The 17007-nt window shown below is 40.3% G+C and overlaps 1 protein-coding gene and 1 pseudogene across 2 annotated transcripts in view; one reads left to right on the forward strand and one right to left on the reverse strand.

Moving 5' to 3' along the window:
* The window catches only part of TCP11L1 (t-complex 11 like 1), a 60754-nt gene that overhangs the window by 1846 nt on the left and 41901 nt on the right, over positions 1 to 17007 (forward strand). Inside the window, exons 2-7 of one of the 2 annotated variants that reach the window (XM_023761835.1) lie at positions 1588 to 1771; positions 5378 to 5510; positions 8620 to 8740; positions 9466 to 9668; positions 12914 to 13050; positions 15384 to 15580. In XM_023761835.1, coding sequence (XP_023617603.1) covers positions 1612 to 1771; positions 5378 to 5510; positions 8620 to 8740; positions 9466 to 9668; positions 12914 to 13050; positions 15384 to 15580 — 951 coding nt within the window. In that variant the 5' untranslated portion in view covers positions 1588 to 1611. The remainder of the gene's footprint in view (positions 1 to 1587; positions 1772 to 5377; positions 5511 to 8619; positions 8741 to 9465; positions 9669 to 12913; positions 13051 to 15383; positions 15581 to 17007) is intronic. The other variant, XM_023761834.1, reaches the window with a different exon arrangement.
* LOC106698706 lies at positions 7734 to 8609 on the reverse strand (annotated as a pseudogene).

The following is a 17007-nucleotide window of genomic DNA, read 5'->3' on the forward strand; positions in this document are numbered from 1 at the left end:
TCCAGAGCCAAATAGGATTTAGAACAGAGAGGAGATGGGTGTCTGGAGTGAGATGCTGGACGGTAAAGGGGAACGGTTTTCAAGCCACATGGACTCTTCAGGACTTGAGGGTGATCTGGCTGCAACGTCTGTCACCCCACTGATCGCCAGGGTTGATTCGGCTGATCTGGCTGGTTAGGCAGGTGTCCCCTTCCTCCCTCACCACTCCATCTGCCTTTCTCCCCAAGCTGTGCTCTTGGTCGAAGATGGCTTTCCCCGCTAGAGGAGAGGACTAACTGTTCTTGTAGCTGCACTCTCCTGCTAGAATCTCCAGACAGGCTCTCAGGGTCCATTTGTAGAGCATAGGGTAGTCAAGCTTCCAAGACTCCAGACACATTCAAATGAGGTGCTGCATGTGGCAACCTGCCATTCAAGAAAAGGAAGGAAGGAAGGAAAAAAGGAAGGAAGGAAGGAAGGAAGGAAGGAAGGAAGGAAGGAAGGAAGGAAAGAAAAGAGTCTTCATATGAATAATAAAGAGTCTTCATATGAATAATACAGGCCTGAAAATGTAAATTCCAGTAACTTCATTCTATTTAATGGTGGTATCTAAAATTCCAGGTAATTATATCAAGTGATTCTTCTCTGATGTGCAGAAAAGAGTCTGCCATAGACTCTTTCTTCTGATCTCTGGATTACCTTCCAGGTGTGTAATGAAGTTTAATTAGTGTTTATGAAAATGTTTTGTGATCTTCAAATGCTAATAATACCAAGACTGATTATTTTCAGTAGTGTAAGTGCAGGAACGGAATGTTCATCTTTCTCCTCCCTCAATTGGAAATACCTTAGGAATAGAGAACTCTAAAATGGGGGTGGAAACCAACTTGACAAAAACTTATACAGTAAATAAGAGGTTACTATTCCAGGCCTTTATTAACTGGCCCAAACTGACATGTTATTTCTATTCTAATCGGCAACTAAAAAAATTAAAACCGCACCCAGCCACATATATCATGGTTATTGGCAACTTCCTGCTTTACTCATCATCCTTTTCTGCTGACTGGTAAGGAGTTGCCCCACACATTCTTCTTAAATGCTTCATAAGAGTCTATCTTCTATCCGTCATCCAACGTATCTCATTCACATAATGGGATCCGGGAACCAACTCCTCAGCCAGTGTGTTCACTTGGAAGCCTGATTAAACATTAACACATGATTTCCAAAGTTTTCCTACCAGCACTCAGGAGTGAAAGTACAGAGTTTTAAGAGTCGAATCACTCTTTGAATTAAAATGGAAGCAGGCAATTTATAGCCCTGTGTTCTAATGTTACATGGTACTCAGGAATGGGACAAAAATACTCAAACTTGTTACTCTCCATCTGAGATACAGGTCCATTAATTTGATAAATAACAAAAGTGTATGTTTAATCATTGGAGTAGAATATTATAACTGGATAAGATCCTAGCAAGCCTATTACTTTTCCAGATGAGAAAGCTGAAACCCAACGAGATTAAATGATTTGTCAGGAGTCACACTGCTAATTACTGACAGAGCTAAAACATTTTGCTTCTTTTTTTTCTTCCCAGGTTCATTATCTTTTTTCTTTTTAGGAAAGTGAATAAACTTAATTGAGAATGTCTGAAAATCTTGAGAAGACCAATATAATTGAAGCAGGAAAATCAAAATCAAATGATTCTGAACAAGGCCTTGAAGATGCCGTGGAAGGTTCTAATGAAGCTTTACAGAAAAAAAAGTCAGGCTCTCCCAGCACCCAGAGAGTGCAAAGACCTCACTGTAAGCAAATCTAACGTTGGTTAAAAGCAATATTTTCAGATGATATTTTTATTAGGCCTCCCTGAGCTAGGTTCTAGTAATATGATAACATTGCCACTAATTAGCATTCAAGAACAATAACAGTTTCTTCTTTCTCTTCTAACTGGCAGCCTAGTCACTTGTGGGTTTTCAATTGCATGAGAAATTAAAGTTTTTGAATAATGTCCAGAATGTTCCTGTCTTCATGCAGCCTCAGTGACATTCCAGTTTCTCTGAAGTGCTCTGAAAAATAGGAGGTTGGAGTCTATATTGCAGTTTTAATTAAAAGAGTGTTTGAAAGTCTGAAGCAGGTCCCAGCCAGGACTGTGCCTGTGCAGGTTAAAAAAAGCGGGGGGGGTATTAAACGGGAGTGACTTCACCACACCCCAGGTTCATTGCCTGGGGGTTGAGTTCTCACAGGTTGAAGGAATTCAAATTGCTGAACATACATGGTAAAGACACTTCAGATCCCTGGCAGGGAGCAGGCCTCCTAAGATGAAAGGGTGGCATTTTTCGTAGACATTCCCAGCAGTTGCCCCAACTCATGTCTTTTATTAAGAATACTTATGTTTTTTGAAGTGAGTTCAAAAATGAAAGTTTTAAGAGGGGATGTCATAGTCTAAGAATGTCATTGCTGATGTTATCTCTTTAAAGTGTAGATGATCAGTAATTCTTCATAGTTGGCAGAAGTACAAACATTTTTGTGTTTCCAGATAATTTATTAGTCAACATAGTACCCTTTTGCGGGTGGGGAGGGAAAGCACTTATGAGTGTTTCATGAATTTTTGTCCATGTGGCTTCAAGCTACCTGGACACAGACCCTCCCCCGCCTTCCCCCCCCCCCCGCCCCCCTCCCCCCCGCCCGACACACACACACCCTTAGTCTTCTCCTCAGCCCTTCTGCTGAAGAATTTGTCCTGCATGATGACAGGCTGCTTTGGGAGCTTTCTCTTCCCCAGAGCTGTGCTGTAGCCCGATCACACTACATCAATGATAGGAGCAGCTCCAGCCTTGTTTTGGCAGCATTTACCTGTGTCTGCTCACTGACCAAGGCCCACAGTTTGTCAAGATTGACAGTTGGGCAGAAGCTCTGGTTCCTCTTTAAGTGGTAATGCCATCAAAGTAACCTGGGTGATATTTGTCCAAGTTGATCCTGAGATGACGCATGCCACCAGCATTCCCTCAGCCTCTGGGGCTTCCAGTGCCTGCTGATGCAGCTGTGGCCGTGGCTCATGTGGCCCCGAAGTTTCCAGGTCTTCCTCGGTCCCGATGGCGTGTCAGCAGCCAAGACGAAAGTTAATGTTGTATTATTATAGCAAGCATTGGACCCTTTTTATTACTAGGAGAGCTTGGTGTGTTTCTGTTTTTTCATAAATTTAAGATGATCATACATTTGGAGATTTTTGCAAAACCAAGGTTAAAACAAATTTGGAAGACCTGGTGACAATCTCTGGATTTCTTTTTAAGAGATTAAGAACTCAGAGTTTAATAACTCCTGATACATGATATTGATATACCACAGTGGACGTTCCATTTTCTGATGAATGGTAACAGAAAATACTGGCTTTAAGAAATTTAGTAATTATTTTATATATAGTAAATTCCTACTGAGTGCCTTCAAATTTTTAATCAACTTTATGGAGGTATAATTTATACTACATAGTAAAATTCACCAATTTTAAGTGTGCAGATTGATGAGTTTTCACCAATACATTTACAGTTGTGTCACTACCACCACAATCATGAGCTGCTAGAACATTTCCATCACCTCCCCAAATTTTCTGTGCCCCTTCACATTAATCTTCCCCTTTCTCCACCATCCCTGGGCAACCTCTGATTTGCTTTCTGTCGCTATAATTTTGCCCCCCCCCCCTTTTTTTTAAGTCATCACCCAAAGATATGTGGGTTTTTTTAAATTGATTTTAGAGAGAGGAAGGGGAAGAGAGGGACAGAAAGAAACAATGTGAGAGAGAAACATCAATTCGTTGCCTCCTGTACTTGAGACTAGGGATCAAACCCACAACCTGGGTATGTGTCCTGTCTTGGAATCAAACCCACTACCTCTTGGTGTGTGGGACAACATTCTAAGTAACTGAGCCACACTGGCCTGGTCGGGAGTCATTTTTTATACATATGCTATCTAATTGTTCCAGCACCATTTGATCAAAAAATTAATTTTGCCTTATTGACCACATGTATAGTTCCTGTATGTGTGTGTTGTATTCACCTATTTCTGCATCTTCTGCTCTCTTTGGTTGATCTGTGATTTGGGGTATTTATTCTATTTTAATATTAATGAAGCAAATTATTATTATTTTTATTAATATTTTTCTGGAAATGCTTAGAATTTTGTTGCATTTTTCCAACTTCCCCTTGTGTGACCAAATAAAAATTTTTACCAGACGGTGTATGACCAGCTCTTGGATTTAGTTCCCTTTTTCTGCTGAGCAAAAGAAAAAAGTAAAAGAGGAAGGAAAATTACTTTCACCAACTTAAAAACTTTGTAACTATTAAACCCTGTGTAAACCAGTGACATTATTTACCTCATTTTAAGCCCAGATCCTGTCAGATGACATAAAATTAATATTGTCATCTTCTAGGCCATTGCTTTTCAAAGTATGATTTCTGCAACCATGAGTATCAGCTGGAGACGTGTGAGAAATGCAGATTCTCTGGCCCTACCCCAGATCAGCTCAATCAGCAATCTGTTTTCACAGCATTTCTCCCCTGCCCCTACCCCCTACCCCCTACCCCCTGTTCTGTTATAGGCTAAAGAACTGCTATCATGGACTTTATTTTAAAAACAGCTTTATTGATACACAAAAAAATTCATGTATTTATCAGAATTATCCAGTGTTCCTTGGCTCAGAACACCTGGGGAGATTTCTGGAAGATAAATCTCAAGTTTTACCAAAGGAGAGGGAGAGATGGAGTCCAGTTATTGCAGCTGTTGATACGGAAGTGAAATCTACAGGACTTGGATATCAGGGCAGTGGGATGGGAGAAATCAGAGGACTCAAGGTTTTGATACAGTGAACCTGTACTCTACAAAGTTCTTGTGTCACACACCCTCTGATTTCTTCATTGTTCAGCTTTAGAACTCATATTCTCTCTTGGTATCTGTACAGGGTAGCGTTTTAGCAATGTTTAAACAGCACCTGGCACCTGAAGTACTTGCTGCTGTTTTAATTTGGGGAGATTCATTCATGGACAGTTATTGATGCAGCAAAATGTAAACTGCTCATGGGAGCAAAACAGGAAATCTTAAATCTGGCGTCTCTTGTTTGTCATTTAGGATTGATAGTCTGTAAAAGTTTTTCTGTCTCAGTTCATTGTAATCATTTCTCATTGACCAGTCTTAGTAAAACAAAACATGTTTTAAGCATTGTAAACGATTTCTGCTTTTAGGACTCTAGATTTAAAAAATAATAATAAATAGGTTTATTGTTTGAAATTGCTGGAATATTTTCATAAGTAGAGGCCTAACCAAAAATTACTAGCTGGTACCGGAACCACTGCCTTCTCCTTACTTTAATAGAAATTCTAATTTAGAGAAGCAAATCTCTTATACTGGGTTTTTTGTTACAGCCAGTCCTCCTCGCTTTGTGACAGTAGAAGAGCTTCTAGAGACGGCAAAAGGAGTCACTAACATGGCTCTAGCCCATGAAATTGTAGTCAATGGAGACTTCCAGATTAAACCTGTTGAATTACCAGAAGATAGGTAAGGTGGTTACTAAGTTACTTGTTTAGTAGAATACTGTCATTTCCCAGTTCTGAGAATATTTTCTTCAGTTGATGTCATTATATTCAAATACACCTCTCCTTTTGTATGTTTCTAAAAAATACTCCTCTACCAAGAATTACTCAAGTTTGAAAGTGGATCGAAGGACCATTGATCCTTCAAAAATGTAAAAATCTTTCATGTTCACTTCTCCCTTCTCCATAGGACTTAGCTGCCTCCTACTGTGTTTTCATTGCTTGTTTCATTCATTTCTCGTAACTATCACATTGCACTGTAGCTGTTGGTTTACTTGTGCTTCTTAACAGGTTGTAAACTCTACATCAGGGGTGGGGAACCTTTTCTGCCCAGGGCCACTTAGATATTTTTAACATCATTCGAAGGCTATACAAAATTATCAAATTAAAAATGAGCCTGCTATATTTGGTCGAACACTTAATTAACTCCCCCTAATGCTTTGGCAGGGCTAGCCCAAGTGATTTTGTGGGCCTTATATGGCCCAGCTGGATGTTCCCCACCCCTGCTCTATAGACAAGAACTATACCTTATTTTCTGTATCCCTAGCACCTGGCAAATACCATATTGAATCTAATACTCTATTGATTGTAAGGTGCACTTTTTAAGATGTATGGTCATAAGAAAGAAAAATCATTGGCCATTATAATTGTGAAAGTGCCATGGAAGAAAAAAAGGAGGAGGAATGGCTGCTGGGTTGGCAAGTGCTATTGTCTCCCACAATAGGCTTTTAAATATGACTTTACAGACATTTCTTATGTGTTTTGCCAAGACAGTACTTTTTCACATTAATAATGCAGAATTAGCCCTAACCGGTTTGGCTCAGTGGATAGAGCGTCGGCCTGTGAACTGAAAGGTCCCAGGTTCGATTCCGGTCAAGGGCATGTACCTTGGTTGCGGGCATATTCCCAGTAGGAGGTGTGCAGGAGGCAGCTGATCGATGTTTCTCTCTCATCGATGTTTCTAACTCTCTATCCTTCTCCTTTCCTCTCTGTAAAAAAAATCAATAAAATATATATTAAAAAAATAATGCAGAATTACTTGTTTTGCTCTCATAGTATAATTACAAGTTTTATTTATTTATTTTATTAATCCTCATCCAAGGATATTTTTCCATTGATTTTTTAGAGAGAGTGGAAGGGAAGGAGGAAGGGGGGAAGAGAGAGAGAGACAGAGACAAAAAGACAGAGACATCGATATGAGGGAGACACATTGATTGGTTGCCTCCCACATGTGCCCTGATCGGGGCCAGGGATCGAACCTACAACCCAGATATGTGCGCTTGACCAGGAACCGAACGTCAACCCATCAGTATGTGGGCTGGTGCTCTAACCACTGACCCACACACCCACACTGGCTGGGCGATAATTACCAGTTTTAATGAAGTGTTATAAGTTGTTATAGTTTGGTACCTCATCTAAGCAGTTGTTTCATATATCACATGGAAATAGGATATTTTTTAAGAAATAAAGTGCTTTAAACTATATATATGCCGGATTGTTATTTTAAACTACTTAATCGTAAATACCTTAGGAAACTTGATGGTATAAAAAAAACTAAAAATTAACAGCCCTAAACTTTCCAATATTCTTTTTATCATATGGAATTGTTAATGCTGTTAACTGGTTTAATGCCATCTGTCAAATTAGTTGAAAGTTATTCTTTCCAGTGAGGTACTTATTGAAATAAATCACTAACTAAAAATAAGAAGACGTGATTAGTTTAAGTATGTCTGGTAAATCTTTCCTTTATTCCAATTAAAAAAAATTCTCACCCTAAACCTGTAGAATTTGTGTTTTTGAAAGTGATTTGATAATAGCCAAAAGTAGAAATAACCCAAATGTTCCATCATCACATGAATAGGTAAATAATATGTGGTATATCCATGTAATGGAATATTTTTCAGTCATAAAAAGGATCAAAGCACTGATACATGTTATATGGATGACAGTGCTTAAAAGCATTTTGCCAAGTAAAAGGATCCAGACCCATAATCCTCATACTGTACAATTTTTTTTACATGAAAAATTCAGAGAAGGAAAATCTATAGAGACAGAAAGTAGATTAGTGATTGCCTGGGTTGGGGTGGAACTGGGCAGTGACTCCTAATAGGCACAAGGATGTTTGTTTTTTATAATAATTAATAGAAGACTTATTTAAACAATAATACATATAGTCCTCATACTAGACTTAATGTGAGATGTTAAATGTTTGATCCAATTTTCCTTCCTGGATAAGTTTTTCTTTCCTATCTCTCTATCAGTTTAAAAAATGTAATACCAGAGAAGAGGGACCCAATTCCAATCACAGCTCCTAAGAGTGAGGCCTTGGGAGTGGGTCTGAAATTGGGATAGGCATTTGCTGATCTTGTGTAGGCCCAATGATTCAAAGCAGGATCTTCAATGGGCTCTAGGAGGTTGGGTTCGTTGTATTGAAGCAGGTACTCTCTTGTAAGCAGGTATCTTATGGCCACCTGCTCAGCTTGTGCCTTCCAGGTTTCTGGAGATATGTCGTATTCAACCAGGTCGAGGGTAGGGGGCAGGGTGGCCAAGCCCAATGGCCTGTACTCTGGGAATGCCTTCAGGCATCTTTGGAACCTGGCACACAACTTGGGCACGAGTGGTCTTCCTGAAGTGATAGAAATGTTTTGTTGGACTGTGGTGATGGTTGCACAACTTGATGCGTTTACTAAAAATCTTTGAATGGTATGCTTAAAACAGGTGAATTTTATTTTATTTTTTTTTAAATGTATTTTATTGATTTCTTACAGAGAGGAAGGGAGAGAGATAGAGAGTTAGAAACATCGATGAGAGAGAAACATCGATCAGCTGCCTCCTGCACATCCCCCACCGGGGATGTGCCGGCAACCCAGGTACATGCCCTTGACCGGAATCGAACCTGGGACCTTTCAGTCCGCAGGCCGACGCTCTATCCACCGAGCCAAACCGGCTTTGGCAAGGTGAATTTTATAGTATGTAAATCATAGTTCAAAAAAAGCTGTTTTAATTTTTAAAATGTGATTTGAGCTCAAATATTTTGTTTGTTTTTGCTTCCCCCCTCCCCCATTTGCCTCCAGTTTGGAGAAGAAAGTAAAGGAGATTGTGCATAAAGCTTTTTGGGATTGCTTGAGTGTCCAGCTAAGTGAGGACCCCCCAACCTATGACCATGCCATTAAACTTCTCGGGGAGATCAAAGAGGTAAGGTGAAGAGCAAATTGTGGTGCTTTTCTGGTGTGTTAGGGATATTCAGCTTCTCCGTGTTGCTGTGCCAGAAGACTAAAGAAGTTAAGGTTGCAGTTAAATTACTTGCCGAAATGTGGACTGAGTACCTTTGGCTTAAAGCCCTTTTTAAAGTTTCAAACAAGCTATGGTAACCTGAAGGCATTCCTTTGTAGACAAAGAAAAGGTTAATATTTAAAAAAATAGAATTATTTCGAGAAAATTTATTTTATGAATTATAGGTGATTTATAAAATTTTCAATAGGTGTGGACACGTTCAATTTATAGTGGCCAAAAAGTGATTCAGCCTGAGGAATAGAGAAGGCCTTAAGTGAAAGGTAGGGCTGTTTTTGTGATACCTTTAACAGTAGTATCAAAGAAGAGATGTTTCTGTGGAAATTGGCATCTGTGGTTGGTTCACAGGCTTGTGTTAATTAATGTGTTTTACTTTTCTCACTTCTATTCATATTGCATCCAGTTGAGCGTTACCTAGAACTTAAATGGAAACTTAAATAGCTCTAAATGATTTGTAGACATGTTTTTCTGTAGACTTGTTGAATGAGGGGTTAAAATATGTGCAGCCTTATAGTAACAGTTGGAAAGTCCTCATTTGGGTAGGAGTAAATTCCTGTATATATAATAAAAAGTGATGTCTGACTAGGAAACTGATTAAACTGATTAAACTTGGCTGTACTCTTTTGCAGACTCTCTTTTCTTTCTTGCTGCCTGGTCACACTAGACTGAGAAACCAGATTACGGAAGTCTTGGATCTGGAGCTCATAAAGCAGGAGGCAGAGAATGGGGCCCTTGACATTTCCAAGCTGGTTGAATTCATTATTGGCATGATGGGGACCCTGTGTGCACCTGCTCGAGATGAGGAAGTCAAGAAGCTAAAGGCCCTTTTCAGGTATGAGAGTCGTGTTAATCACCTCAAGTGCACCTAGAACACAGAACCTCTTTTCAAAAACCTCTTCTCAAATATAGATAACTCATGCATTTTTGTTGTTATTGTTAATCCTCACCCGAGGATATTTTTCCGTTGATTTTTAGAGAGAGTGGAAGGGAGGGGAAGAGTCAGAGAGAGAGAAATATTGATGTGAGAGAGACACTTTGATTGGTTGCCTCCTACACGCACCTCGACCAGGGCCAGGGATCAAGCCTGCAACCGAGGTACATGCCCTTTACCAGAATTGAACCTGGGACCCTTCAGTCTGTGGGTCGACGCTCTATCCACTGAGCTAAACTGGCTAGGGCAGATAACTCAGGCATTTAAAAAAATGTTAAAAAGCAAACATTTTATAAAACATAGAAAGGTAGAAAGAAGGAAAAAGTTCACCCATAACTTTACCACCAAAAGGCACAATCACTGTTATAATGTTAATATATATATTTTTAGTTTTTTTTTTACCATTAATGTTTTTTTTATTCCAAATCTACAGAAAAGTCACAAAAACAGTATAATTATGACTCATATACCCTTTATGTAGATCCACCAATTTTTAACATTTTGTCAATTTGCTTTCTTTGTATTTTGTTTATTTATTTTATCTTTTTATTCTTCACTCGAGGATATGTTTTTATTGATTTGAGAGAGATAGAGAGAGAGAGAGAAACATCGATGTAAGAGAGAAACCTTGATTGGTTGCCTCTTATACACGCCCCCACCGGGGATGGAACTTGCAACCTAGGCATGTGCCCTGACCAAGAATTGAACCCACAACCTTTTTGGTGTACAGGATGATGCTCCAGCCAACTGAGCCACCCAGCCAGGGCTCCCAATTTGCTTTCTTTATATATACTTGTGAGTATGTATGCATGTGTGTATGTTTTTTTCTCTTGAACCTTGTGAGAGTTAATGGCAGACATTGTGACATTTCACCTTTAAATATTTCAGCATCTCCTAAGAATGTAGACATTCTATATAATCAAAATACAAACAAGACATTCAATAAATTTAACTTTAATATAATCCTATTAACTAACATATTTTATATTAACTTTCTTTGGTCTTTTGCATGTTTATATTTAAATATATATCATTATTATTAAATTTATATAATTGTTATGCTAATGTGGACAAAGAATTGACTGATGCTGCCTGAGACTTTGACTTTTGGTTAACTGCTTAGCTGTGTGTTCCTGTGAACAGATACAGATGTTTTGTATCAAAATGGTACTAGGCAACATTGCTTATGGGGAAAGTGAACTCTGATTGGTGAATTGTGTCTGGACTGAAAGGAATGATAATGAACTATAACTACTGGATGGGACACCATACTTTGAACTTCCGTTAGTGAGGTAGCTTTTATAATTGGACCCCTAGTGAGGACCCTGGAAGCCATGCTGTAGACTTGTTACAAAATATTTTCTCACCTGAAGACTGTCAAATTACAGCAGGAAGGCTGGGGAGTGTTGAGGGATGCATATAAGCATAACTAATGGACACAAGACACTGGGGGGGTGGGGTGAGGGCATGTGCCGGGGGTGGGGGGAGATTAGGGGAGGCCAGGGGAAGGTCAATGGGGAAAAAAAGAAGACATATGTACTACTATTTGTAATACTTTAAACAATAAAATAAATTAAAAAAAATATTTTCTCACCTGAGGCTTTTAAAAGCCAGGTGGCTCCCACATGCCTGAGTTTTGTGCTTGTGGCTGGTACTGGTAACTCTTGTTGAAGAGGAGTGTTTGGAGCTGCCCTGTTGGCAAGCTGTGTGAATAGATGGTGCCAAGGCTGTGGCTTAGGATAGTCTTGTGAGTCTGAATATTCAGTTGAACCTGAGGAGACTTAGTGGGCATTGCAGGCCTGACTTTTTCTGTTAACATTATACCCTAATCATTTCACTTATTTTTAAAAAAATAATTCTTTATTGTTGAAAGTATTACATGTGTCCCCCTCTTCCCCCCCCATTGACCCCCTGCAGCCCGCCCCTGCTCCCCGCCCCAGGCCTTCAGCACCCTATTGTCTGTGTCCATGGGTTATGCATATATGAATATAAGGTCTTTGGTTGATTACCCCCCACCCACCTACTCTCCCCCACCTTCCCTCTGAGATTCTGCATCTGTTCCATGCTTCCATGTCTCTGGAAATTTAAAGTGTCATTGAGATATTGTATATTCACATGGAGTTGTGAGAAATAATATAGTACACTTTATCCAGTTTTCCCTCAATGGTAACATTTTGTAAAATGTAGTGTATTGCAACCAGAATGTTGACATTGATACTACTACTCTCACTTAGGTTTCCTGATTTACTTGTATATATATTTGTGTGCTTGTGTATTTTTATATGATTTTATTATCTGTGTGAATTTGTGTATTTGCCACCACATTTAATTTACTGAACAGTTTTAACACCACAAGGATCTCTTGCATTGCCCTTTTATGACCAACTTATATGATTTTTAAAAAACTCCCTATAAGCATTTTCAATAGCTGCAAAATATTCATTTGCATATAATTAAGGTTTTTGTGTGTGCGTGAAAATCGACAATTAGATTATGTATAATTATTTACTATTTAACCCAGCAATGAACATCTTTGTGCACAAAACTTTTACCTGTATTTTAGGTTATTTCCTAAAGATAGGTTCTTAAGATGGGATGACTGTGTCAAGTCTGCTCATTGGGTACATTCGGAGAATGAAACAGCAGTTCTGCCACCAGAACTAGAATGTAAAGCCCTGAAGTAAGAGACACTGAGGTAGGAGGAGAGGAGAGAGGAGAGTTAACTTCTTTTCTCTCCTAGGAAAGTGAATTAACCTATGTGAGAGTAGCTATTGGGTGATGAGCTCTCTGCCCTTAACCTCGAATCTTGGCTCCTTCCTTCCTCTGTGGCTGCTGTGAGGGCTGCCCCAAAGCCAAGGAATGCATTCTGGTCTAGACAGGCAGTGGGGAGAGCTATGTTTGCTTGGGGGCAAGGGGTAAAGGGGTGGGGACAGAAAGCAGCTTAAAAATTTGCAGTCTTTTCAAACTATTACTTAAGCTTTTGTGTTTTCTAAATGTGTTTTTCTTAATTCACTTTCTCATGATTTTTCTAACTTTTCTTGCCAACCTTTCTGAGATGAAAAGACTGTCTCAGATCACCTCTTTTTGTTAAAACTATGTTTACATTACAAGTGTCCAGTTCTAAATCCTTTGCTCTCCTCTTTTAGGGCAATTTTTTCTGTGTTGGACCTAATGAAAGTGGACATGGCGAACTTTGCTGTCAGTAGCATCAGGCCACATCTCATGCAGCAGTCAGTTGAATATGAAAGGAAGAAGTTTCAAGAGCTTTTGGAGAAGCAGCCAAGTATGTTTAAATGTTTTGGGATGTTCTTTTGTTGTCTGTTTTTTTTTTATTTTAGTTGCTGTAGCTTGTTGCATAACAATATTATTTTCAAAACAAAACTTTAGTGTGAGAATAGTCTTATTTGAAGACAGAAAAGCACAGACATTAGTACTTGAAAAGAAAGTTTAATTGACAAACGAGAAATATAAGTAGGATATAAAAATACAAATTTGAGCCTTGGCCAGTGTGGCTCAGTTGGATGGAGCATCGTCCTGTGCACCGAAAGGTGACATGTTTGATTCCTGGTCAGGGCACATCCCCAGGTTGTGGGTTTAATCCCCGGTCCAGGCACATATGGGAGGCAACTGAAGTTTCTCTCTCTCAAATCAATAAAAAACACACATTCTTGAGTAAGGATTAAAGAAAAGAATAGAAAATTGAAAGAATGATGATCTTAAATAGGTTTTTAATGGTGACACCAATTTGAGATAAATTTTGTGCTTGGCCTTGATTTTAAAACATGACAGCCCAGCCAGCATGGCGCAGTGGTTTAGCATCAACCTATGAACCAGGAGATCATAGTTCGATTCCCGGTCAGGGCATACGCCTGGGGTTTCGGATTGGGTCCCCAGTGTGGGGCTTGCAGGAGGCAGCCAGTCAGTTATTCTCTCTCATCATTGATGTTGGTATCTCTCTCTCCCTCTCCTTTCCTCTTTGAAATAAAAAATTAAATTAAATTAAAAAATGAAACAAACATGACAAACTTCTTGAGACTGTTGGAGTCACTTTTCTCCCCGCTGTGAGGTGCATCAAGAAATTTCACTTTGCTTCTGTTTCATATTCATAAATCTGTCTTCAGACCCAGAAAAGTCTTACTTTTATGAACCTCTCAGACGACTGCAGGAAAACAGATGACTATAGAATCCAAAATTACGTTGCATTTCGAGGGTGACTTGTGGGTCTCTGTATTCGCAGCTATTGTCTGGGTAAATTCCAGTCTTCACATCTATTTTAAGACTAGTCCCGTTTAGCCTGTAGCTTGGCTGATCACAACGTGAAAGTGCCTGTCTCGGCATAGACTGTGTTGCCGGACCACAATAGTTCTTTCAGCCCTGAGCAGTTGTTCATCCCGCCCCAGACAGGGAAGTTGGGATGGTGCTGGGCCAGGAGGAGAAGGACAGAGCAGAGTAGAAGTATCAGACCAGAGGAAGACTGGCTGATGTTTGTTCCGTCCCAGGCTTGTGCCCAGGGTGTACGTGCATTATCAAGTATAACCCTCACACACTAAGCCTCTGAGGTGGGCCCTATATTTTAACCTCATTTTATAGATGTGGACATAGATTTGAGAGATTTTTGGCTAGAATTGATTGACCACACAGCTCACTTCCTCAGCCAGTGTTGTCCTGCCTCTCAGGAGACATGCAGGGTTGCGGTCTGACTGGCGGAAGAGACTTAGTGTGAGAGCCAGGTCCGGCAGCCCGGACCCCGCGAAGGGCACACTGCTGGCCAGAGTCTAGAACTTAATACTCACAGCATAAAAGCTGAGGTTTCCCAAAGCTGCTGGGCCTTGAGAATGCTGTTGGCAGAAGAAGGCTAAAGCAAGAGCGAAGCTCAGAACCAAGAGCTCCGTGTGATCCCTGTGTTGACAGAAGCAGAGGTGTGTCCTCCTGCATCAACCAAGAGTGAACTCCAGCCATGGCCTTGGCTGCCCACGGGTTTTCAGGTGGACTCCACTGGCAGAGCTGAGCCCGTTCCAGGACCTGCCAGAGGGATTTCTTGCTCAGATAATGGGGCAGGAGCTTCATTTTCTTTCTCTTGTGTCCTTCAGAGTCCCTGGTGCCTTACTCTGCTTAGAAAAGTAGGGAGAGGGTGATAGTGGATGAAAGACAACTGAGGTGCCCAACAGTGCTCCAAACGCTGCATAATACACATCAAATGTGTGACAAAGCTCATCTCCCGCAAGGCTGATGGTAAACCAGCTTGATCCGAGACTAAGATCTAGACAAGGAAAAGCCAGGGTGGGAGAGAAGAGAGCAGGTCATTGACCCTCTGTAGGTGGCAAGGCCAGGCTAGGTGCTTTATAGGCACAATCTTGTTTCATCCGCACAACAGACTGTCACGTGATGCACACTTCCTTATTTTAGGAATCTGATGTTCGGACAGATTATGACTTGGCCTAAGATCACTCAGCCAGTAATTAGTGATACTGTGATTTTGGACCAAGTTCTATTTGATTCCAAAGTCCATTCTCTGTACTCTATCTACCACACCTCCAGGATGGTCTTCCCAAAGGTAATTCCGAGAAGCATGCCTCCTGATGGTTACAGTAATGCCCACAGCCTTGTTTTTCACAGATTCCCTGGACTTTGTCACCCAGTGGTTGGGAGAAGCCGCAGATGACCTTATGAATCAGACGTATAAAAATGCCCTGCCAGCTGGGGGAGGGGCCGCTGGATCGGGGGACAGTCCCATGCCTAGTCCTGTTGCTGTCCAGAATTACGCGTACCTGAAGCTTCTGAAGTGGGACCACCTCCAGCAACCTTTCCCCGAGGTAAGTGTTCCAGAGCAGGGTAACTGCTCATTTCTTTTTGTGCTGCTGAACTTTTAAAAAATAATAGTTTTGTGATGCTATAATTCATATACCACAACATTTCCCCTTTTACATTGTACAATTCAGTGGGGTTTTTTTTGGATACTCACAGAGTAATGTGACCATTACCGTTATTTCATTTCAGAACATGTTCATTACCTCAAAAAGAAACCCTGTACCCATTAGCAGTCACTACCTCCCCCGCCCTCCACCTCCACCCCTGACCACGAATCTACTTTCTGTCTCTGTGGATTTGCCTATGCTGGACGTTTCTTATAAGTGGAATCATACAGTATCAGCCTTTGTGTCTGGCTTCTTTCACTAAAGATATGTTCACCCATGTTGTGGCATGTGTCAGTATGTCATTCCTTTTTTTTTTTTAGTTGTATTTTTCTTTGTAAAATACACATTACAGAATTTATCAGTGTTAAGTATATAGTTCAGTAATGCACCAGGGCCTCTGAAGGCCTTAAGTATTCACATTGTTGTGCAGCCATCACCACCATCCATCTCCAGAACTTTTCCATCTTCACAGATTAAAACTGTACCCTTTATTTATTTTATTTTTAAATTAAATTTTTAATTTTTTTCATTGATTTTAAAGAGAGAGAGGAACATCGATTTGTTGTTCCACTTATTTATGCATTCATTGGTTGCCTCTTGTATGTGCCTTGACTAGGGATCAAACCCGCAACCTTGGTGTTTTGGGACCATACTCTTCCCAACTGAACTCCCCACCCAGGGCTATGTGCCCTTTAAACAGTAACTCATTCTTTCCTCCCTCTGCCCCTGGCAGCCACCATTCTATTTTGTGACTCTGATTTTGACTACTCTGGGTACCTCATATGAGTTCAATCATACAGTGTTTGTCCTTTTGTGTCTAGCGTGTTTCATTCAGCATAACGTCTTCAAAGTTCATCCATGTTGTAGCGTGTGTCAGCATTTCTTTTTAAGGCTTCATGGCAATACCACATTTTGTTTATTCCTTTACCAGTTGATGAACATTTGGATTACATTTGGATTGTTTTTACTTTTTGGCTATTGTGGATAAGCAGCTGTGAACATTTGGGTACAAGTTTTTGTGTGAACGTATGTTTTCCGTTCTCTTGGGTATCTCAAACGATTAGTTGCTGGGTCATGTGGTGACTCTAACATTTTGAGGGACAGCCAAACTGGTTTCCAAAGTAGCTGCTCATGTTATGGTCCCATCAGCAATGTATGGGGCTTCCAGCTTGTGCTGCTCAACTGCTATCCTGTTACTCCTCTTGATCAAACAGTAGCAGTGATGGTGCCTGTTAGTTTTATCTAAAGAAACTTCTTCCCTTTCCATGCCGAGCAATATTTTTTCTTACTATGTTTTTCACAATAAGTTCTAACTGCAGCAGTCT

Source organism: Myotis lucifugus, unplaced genomic scaffold, assembly GCF_000147115.1.
Source record: "Myotis lucifugus unplaced genomic scaffold, Myoluc2.0 scaffold_218, whole genome shotgun sequence".
NCBI classification, from domain to species: Eukaryota; Metazoa; Chordata; class Mammalia; order Chiroptera; family Vespertilionidae; genus Myotis; species Myotis lucifugus.